An 8,020-nucleotide genomic window follows, 5' to 3' on the forward strand; every position below is an offset into this window, starting at 1 on the left:
CTCTATTTCTTTTCCAAAAATTATATATTTGAAATTTAATTTTCGTGAAATGCTTGGATTTTTTTGAGAAATAGGAATGGATTTTTGAAATTTTTGTTAAGAAATAGCTATATGTGAACTTATATATGTTTGAATTTCTTAGCTTTACCATTTCGTTGAAGTTTACAACAACCTGAGGAGTGAATTTACTTTTCTACTACTAGTAAGCTATCATTGCTATATACCCAACGGGATTGAACATTTGCGTATGCTCATAAAAGACGAAAAGTAACTCAGAATTTAAACAACACAACAAGTCCTCAAAGGGTTTAGTGGACTCGTAGTAGAATTCAGGATCAACATCGGAGTAAGTATTGCCTTTTTTTATAATTTCTCCCACTCCCCCTTCCTCACAGCTGCTTGTAGCTCATCCCATGAAACACAATGACAGCTATAGCTGATTTCATCATCAAAATTCTTCAAATTGTGTTGTCATGTTGATTCTCGTTTTTTAGTAACATAGCCAAAAGGCTTCTGAATAGCATTACTGCAATATGAACGGATTTGAAATATGAATAAATCTTTATTTTTATTTTTAAAAACAGAAGAAATAAAGAGCGATACAATTGTGATAGTGCTTATCACTCAACCTTTTAGACAAAATTATGTGTACATATTGTTAAGAATACTCTCCAATTACAAGACTTGTATTACCAAAGGACACAACTATTTTCTCCATTATTCATAGGATCACTCGGCTTACAGTTAAAGGCTTTGGAAAAAGACTTAGAGTTTGAAACGGGCCCCCAGGATCTAAACTTTCCAGGGGAATGAGGATCACTTAAAATTTGATTTTGTAGACTTGCTTTCGTCTTGACTTGACACCAAGTTTGAGAATAAGCGATAAAAAACATTTGCTCAGAAGTATATTTCTCCAATTCAGGGAGTTTTGGTTCATCATTATTCGAATTGACCCATTTTTTATAGGCTCGGAAAGATTCACGAAGTCCTCCATTATCCGCAATGTTTTCTCCTTGAGTTAAAACTCCATTCACATAAGTTTCTTCACTTATTTCTGGTACATTAAAGGCGCTATACTGCTCAATTATACATTCTTTTTCCTTCTGGAATGCTTCAAGCGAATTATCTGACCACCATTTCACTAAATTTCCATTATTATCATACTGACTTCCTTGATCATCGAAGCCGTGAGTAATTTCATGACCAATGACGACACCAATGCTACCAAAGTTCAAGTACCTGATGAAGAAGAAATATCATATTTAATATGGGGTATGTGTATATGGTTGAAATGGTTCCCAAAACTTTTGAAAGTTTTTTAATACTCCTTAATATGTATATATATATATCGATTTGTAAAGTGTCAAGAATATTTATCTGTCTGTTTTTGAAAAAGTTGATATATCATTTCGAATTTTTTTATCTGGTGTTCCAGGAAAAAATGAGCTGCAATAAGTTGAGAATCACTAAAAGTTTGAAAAGTGTTTAATCATTTAAAAATATTACATTATTATTAAATGATGTTAAAGTTTAAATAAAAAATATTTCGATATATATTTTCGTATGTATTGTGTATGTGAAATTACTCAATTTCTGCTAAAATAATTTTTTTATAGAATATTATGACGTCACATGGACTTTGTTAAAAAATAAGTTTTTTAAAACTACACATAATATCTCATATATATTGTCACTCAAAAACTTTTACTTATTGCAACTCAAGAGCTGTTTAAATATGGATATTTAAACTGTCAGATAAATTTTAGGAATATTAAGCAGCTTTTTATAGTTTTGAGACCGATTTTGAGTTAAAGTTATGATGGTAGAAGACTGTATATAGATATAACTTACATGGGATTGCTGGATTCGAAAAAAGGATACTGAAGGATTCCGGCCGGGAAGGCTTAAAAAAAATAAAATAATAATAATGGAAAAAGGGAGCACTTAAAGCAGCAGCATTGTTATACTTATATGAAATTTACTTACTGATAGAGTTCCTCATGGGTGAGTAGACAGCATTGACAACTGCGGGATGCAGAGGCCACCTAATATATAATTTCAAGACAATTATATTTATGAAGTTTTAATATACATTTATTGCAGTCAAAGGCGTCTCCAGGGAGTAGACTGGAGAAGCTGTACCCCCCCCCCAATTAAGGATATTCCCCCATTTAATTTTCCTAAAAATTTAATTCTTTGTAAACAGTTGTGATAATTTAAGTTTGACTAAATAGCTGTTAATTTTTGATTTTTTTTTCAAAACGTTTAAGATTTGAAATTCTTTTCCAAAAATTAAATTTTTCAACTTTTTTTCCAAAAAATATAAATTTCTCTGAATAATTATGCCTGTGTGTTGTTTTTTTTCCAAATTTTTAACCTGTTTGGGAAAAGCTTTTGCATTTGAAAATAAAATTTAAAACATTTTAATTTTTGTACTAAAAAAAAATAATCGAAAAACGAAGCCCCTCCCCCCTAAAACTGGATTGTATATATAATCCAGGGAACACCCCTTGGTATAGGTACAGAATCAAAGAATCCTCTTACGCATTTTTATCCGGTTTTGAGTTAATTTCAGAGAAGGAAGTCAAGGATTCGAATTGTCTAACTTTCTTTATGTTTTCTAAAAGGGTTTTTGGTTTTAATTCATCAAGCTAAGAAAGAAATATGGATAAGAAAAATCGATGCATAACCACGTCTTACCTCTTTGTACTTTTTTTCTATCTCTGATTCCGTTTTGAGCCAGTCTGGATATCCAAGGGACTGGACCATAGAATCCACCTTCTCCTTTGCTTTGTTCTGTAATGAAACTCATTATTAGATTCTTAACAAACACCTTTATAAACTTTAAAAAGAAAAACCTGGGTTCCTTTATCCATCCAGGAGGACTCCGCCACAAGTTCCTTAAATGAAGATTTTAAGCCCCCAACCATTTTTTCCACTTCGTTCTTGGAATCATCATCGAACTTCTTCCGAATATATTCATAGGCAACAGCAAAGCCGAGTCCACCCATTCCATCAAAGGGAGCAGCGACTCTTTTTGCACATATATTATCCCTTAAAAAAAAATCAAAACTTCGTGAATAGTTCATCTTCATATGTATTTATTTATGGAAATGGGTGCCCGCGTTGTCGGCATTAATAGAGGGGAATAGAAACAAAGAATGAAGGTAGAAGAAGAATTACTTAGAAAGAGATGTAGAAAGAGACAGAGGGCAAAGATAAGAAAGACGGCGAAAAAGAGATATATATATTAAGAGAGAAGGGAAAGTAGGTTTTATTTCGGTCAAAAACACCAAAAACACTTGATGGTCTCAGAGGGGGAAAAAATATATAAGGAACATGTTTGGTTATTTTGTATGTGTACTGGCTAAATTTCCGACTGTTTTTTATTCCATGTGTCATAACACCAAAAACAGACATTGAGATATCCATAAAACGTACAGAAGAAATATATCCTTACCTTAAAACTTCTTTTGTTATGCCCATAGCATCTTTTAAAAATGTTTTATAATGCTCTCTCATCTCATCTGGTCCATTGGGTAAGGTTTGAAGAAGTATTCTCCAGTGTATGTAATTATCTAAATTAGAAAACAATATGAATACATAGAATTTATCATTAGTTCAACCAATTACATATGATTTTATCATCTGTTTCATCCAAAAGTTCATTTAACTTTCCAAAATAATCAGGCTGTACCACAATGATTTGTTCATTTTCTGCAATTGGATTGTCACCCTTTAGAAGCTCATTGAAATAGTTTTTCCATTTAATCTTTTGAAAATATAAATCAATCAAAATTGTCATAAGACTTAGGGATTTTGAGATTTTACCTGGGTATATGATTTCATAATTTCCGCCAAACTCATTGGATTATACATAGCAGTAGAATTTCGACGTTGATCTTCTGGTACCATGATCTTGAAGGTTAAAAAATAATTTGTATTATTTGTTTATAGGTGGGTTCATGGCTTGCTGCGTTTGATATACATATTTAGCAGTTTTTCCGGGTAATTATTTTTTAAAAAGCTACTTTTCTTTTATGACTAAAAATCTCACTTTTTCGATTTTAAAGAAATATGACGTCATACAAAAGGGAGATATAATTTAGGGGTAAAAATATTTATTTTTGAAAGACTAAGTATTCAAATATTAAAAGTATCATGTTTCTTCGATAATTGGAAATTCCTTTTGCAACAGTCTGGGCATTTCTTCAAAGTTATTTTCTTTTCAACTTTATTTTCGTGGAAGCATCCATAATGAACGAATTACCTCTGAAGTGGTCCTCCTTTTTATGACGTCATTCAAAATTAATATTTAAAAAAGTGAGTCGCTGTTAAAAGTCTCTTGTCTATGTAACTAATGTTATGTTACTAAGGGGTTTTTTAATTTATAAAGAAACCCCTTAAAATAATAATGAATGAAAAGAGAAAAAACTGGCTCCTTATGTAGGTATATGTTATAAATTAAATTCCTTACCCCGGCAATTGATTTTTCAAATTGAAACATTGATTCTAAATCCTTATTCAATTTATCATCGTCGGGCTTATTAATGTCTAAGTATTTAAAAAGAGTCTTTGCCGTGCTGGATTGAAGAGTCCGGTATGCCTTTATGATTTCCTTATATTTTTCTGAATCTACAAAATTGATTCTTAAAAGTCCTAAACTTGCCTGATCCATCTGAAACATAGAATAATAATTGAAATTTTGACTTTTTTACTCGTTTGACATTACATATAATATATGTTTGGCAGTATTCTGAGCATCTAGATATACATAGCTTTGAATGAGGATACCCTCGTTGTAGTCATACAGCACTCTCCCTAATGCAAGTTCTTTTGATTTTTCTTCCGAATTCCATTGAGAGTTGAGAATAGGGTATCCTCCTAATGCTCCTTTATTTCCAAATATCGTTTTGTACTGTTTTTTTCCTTCATCATTTATAGAACCTTAATAAGTTTGATTGAAAGGTTTCGTTAAAAGAAAAAAAAATCAATAAAGTCAATTCTAATTACTCATGTCAATGCAGGACTTGTAATAGCTTCTAGCCTTCTTGACTACCTCAGGGACATCATCATTATTTGCCTCGAGAATTTCTATGAAAAATTGGTAAAAAAAAAAAAAAAGATTTATAAACAATGCTGTCTGTGTATTCCCATTCTTGAGATTACCTAGAGTGGTAGTCATAATATCATTACTCAAGTCCGCAAATATGCTCATATCTGATTGTCCATCTGGGTTTGTATTATCTTTTACATATTTTCCACACGTAAATTCGTAAAAATCCTCACATGGGGATACATTTACATCCATTTTACTTATGATACTTTTGGCTATGGATTGGAGAGTATTGGGAATAGTTAGAGAGAAGGTCTTGTAATGGGTTATTAGTAGAGGTGTAAATAAAAACTACATGCCTGTTTGCGTAAAATGATAATATCTACACTACACTATAGAAAGGGTATTATTTTCTTATTCGCTGTTCCTATCATGTGACTGCTCTACTCAAAATTGTTAAGAAAACAAAATTAAAAAAATAAATGCCATAAAAACGGCCGATTTTGATTGATTTCATATTATTTTCGCATTCCATGAGTTGGTTAAATTACGTGAAATATAGAGATACAATAATGTTCCTGGGATTTTTAAAAATCCCTTTTGAGTTTACGACTAAGTACTTAATAAATAATTTATAAACAATGTTATTAAAATAAGCTTGTATGCCCTATATTCAAATTAATTTATTTTTATTTGACTACTGTGAATAAATTTATATCAAATTCTTTCCTGAATATTATTGTAACCATATTTAAGCAACTTAACCAGGTTATTTCTAACTTTTATGTGAGATACTTATACAGAAACTTTGAGGAGATGGACGCTCGATTCTGGAATAATTTCTCCCATGAGCCCATAAAGTGTTTTGGCATATTAGTTTTGAGTACACGTACTCACTGGTTTCCCCCAAAATCCACCAATTTTTTTTAATCACTTTGCTACAATTGTGTGAGAACTCAACGATTTTCCATGGACAATTTTTTTTTCCAATTAAATTATTTATTAGGGATTCTAATGTAATGGTTGATGTAATGAATGGACAATATGGGAGGGGATGTTTCGCTTTGGTCTTTGATGAAGCTCTCCTAAGAGTTAAAATTATCTCAACCTAGTGGGTAAAATTCCAGCGATATAACTATTCCACTGAGGTCCATCCCGTACATTCATAACCTTCTTGAAACTGATGAAACGTTGAATGATGTAGTACTAAATGCATTGTTCATTTCCCGCAAAAATATTATATTTTTGCACAAATTTATAATTTTCTATCATATAATCAGATAATTAAAAATAGGGGAAACACACTCAATGACGTCATAAAACAGAGACGTCCGTAAAAGATACAAAAAATAAAGGAACTTTTGATTTTAACTAGAAAATATAACATTAAAAAAAATCAAAAACTAAATATTTGAAATTTTCAAAGATAAAATTTAATAAAATTTTATCTTTGAAATTTTATTCAAAAAAAAAAAAAAAAAAATCCCCCCCTCCCTATAAAACCCTGTAGACGCCTTTGTGAAGTATTTTCAAGTTCTTTAAGAACCGAAAAGTTGACCTCAATGGGACTGAACCACGTTCACTGTTGAGGAACGACACCACACCAATTACAGGCATGTAAATGACGTCAAAAGTAAAAGTGTTATGCTAGATATTAAGTTTTGTCACTTCTTCTTTTTAACCTCCAGCAGTACTCTTGCATAATGATTTAGAACTCTTGAGTGATGAAGTTATGAAGATTACGAAGTGATAATATGTTTGATTATTTTACGCACAATAGTATTTAGTTTATATTTACATCTCTATGTAGTTATCATTTTCTTACCTGAAGTTTTACAAACTTCTGTAGTGCATACTTCAGTTGTATCACCGTCTCCATCTCCGTCTCCATCTCCGTCTCCGTCTCCACCGTCTAATTCTTGTTCAATAGTTTTTAATCTTGTTTTAATTTCTTCTCCTAGTCAAATTAGAGAGTACATATAATATGATCCAAAATTTATATTTTTAAATGTAAGAACAAAGAATAATTACTAGCGTCTGAAGACAAGGATACTTCATCTGAAATTGTATTCTTATTGGTGATGGATATAGAAAGGGATGCTATGATCAAAACTCCAAAGGCTCCGAATAACAAAAGTAAAACTTTTGATGACTTAATGAATCCTCTGATATGCAAAAAAAAAAAAAAAAAATTAAAAAAATGAAGTTGTTGCAATAAATCTTAACTCACAAACCGCTCTCCATGTTGATTAAGAGACTTAACTTATCCCCTCTCAACTCTTGTTTAAGTCACAAGCAACTAACATAAAGAATCTTGGAATAATCTTTAATTACAACATTATCTTTATCCATACCTTGATAAGGATATGCTTACCCATTTATCTTTTTACATTAGAGCGGTTTGATGTTCAGCTTTTTTCAACTTTCGATTACGGGTAGTAAGGAAAAGTTGTCATATTGTATGAAAAATACCCATACAAATTTGAAGGAAGTTCCTGCAAGGCCATTTTTAAGTCGCATATCTCGATCAAATTATGAAAAAAGGTAATACTTTTTACTTAGTGAATTGAAATACTAAAAATACATTTTGAGCTATTTGGTATAAATTAGTTTTGATTGATACTTTTTCTAACATATAAAATATATTTTATAAGTTTTTTTATAAAATGTTCATATGGAGCAAAATAAGAGAAAAAAGTTTGGGAAATTTGATGATCCACATATAGGGCGCATCTATTTTTTTACAATCCCCGAAAGGAAAGATCAAATTTTTCTTTTGATATTCTTTCTTTTTTTATAGGTTAGAATAATATCATCTGTCATAGTTAAAATGCGCACAATAATGATTAATGCTGTATTTTAATCTTTATTGACGAAATAAAGAACTTTTGCTCCTTTTAATTTTAAAATTTGAACGAAATGTGATACCTTAAGACGTCACTCTAAGAAATCTATGAAATTTTC

General features: G+C 30.8%; 1 protein-coding gene across 1 annotated transcript; it reads right to left on the minus strand.

Annotated features, from left to right (window-relative positions):
• Positions 1-542: 542 nt before the first annotated feature.
• LOC121121276 (neprilysin-1) lies at positions 543-7,422 on the minus strand. The gene is made up of 16 exons (XM_040716176.2): positions 7,287-7,422; positions 7,088-7,221; positions 6,882-7,013; positions 5,170-5,331; positions 5,014-5,094; positions 4,733-4,947; positions 4,478-4,678; positions 3,832-3,918; positions 3,634-3,772; positions 3,461-3,578; positions 2,859-3,054; positions 2,701-2,796; positions 2,545-2,651; positions 1,987-2,045; positions 1,852-1,903; positions 543-1,239 (listed from the first exon to the last, which is right to left on the minus strand). Exons 1-16 carry the CDS (start codon positions 7,298-7,300, stop codon positions 690-692), a joined length of 2,343 nt encoding a protein of 780 aa, XP_040572110.1. The 5' UTR covers positions 7,301-7,422; the 3' UTR covers positions 543-689.
• Between the last annotated feature and the right edge of the window lie 598 nt (positions 7,423-8,020).

Source organism: Lepeophtheirus salmonis, chromosome 1 (genome assembly GCF_016086655.4).
Source record: "Lepeophtheirus salmonis chromosome 1, UVic_Lsal_1.4, whole genome shotgun sequence".
Classification (NCBI taxonomy): domain Eukaryota; kingdom Metazoa; phylum Arthropoda; class Copepoda; order Siphonostomatoida; family Caligidae; genus Lepeophtheirus; species Lepeophtheirus salmonis.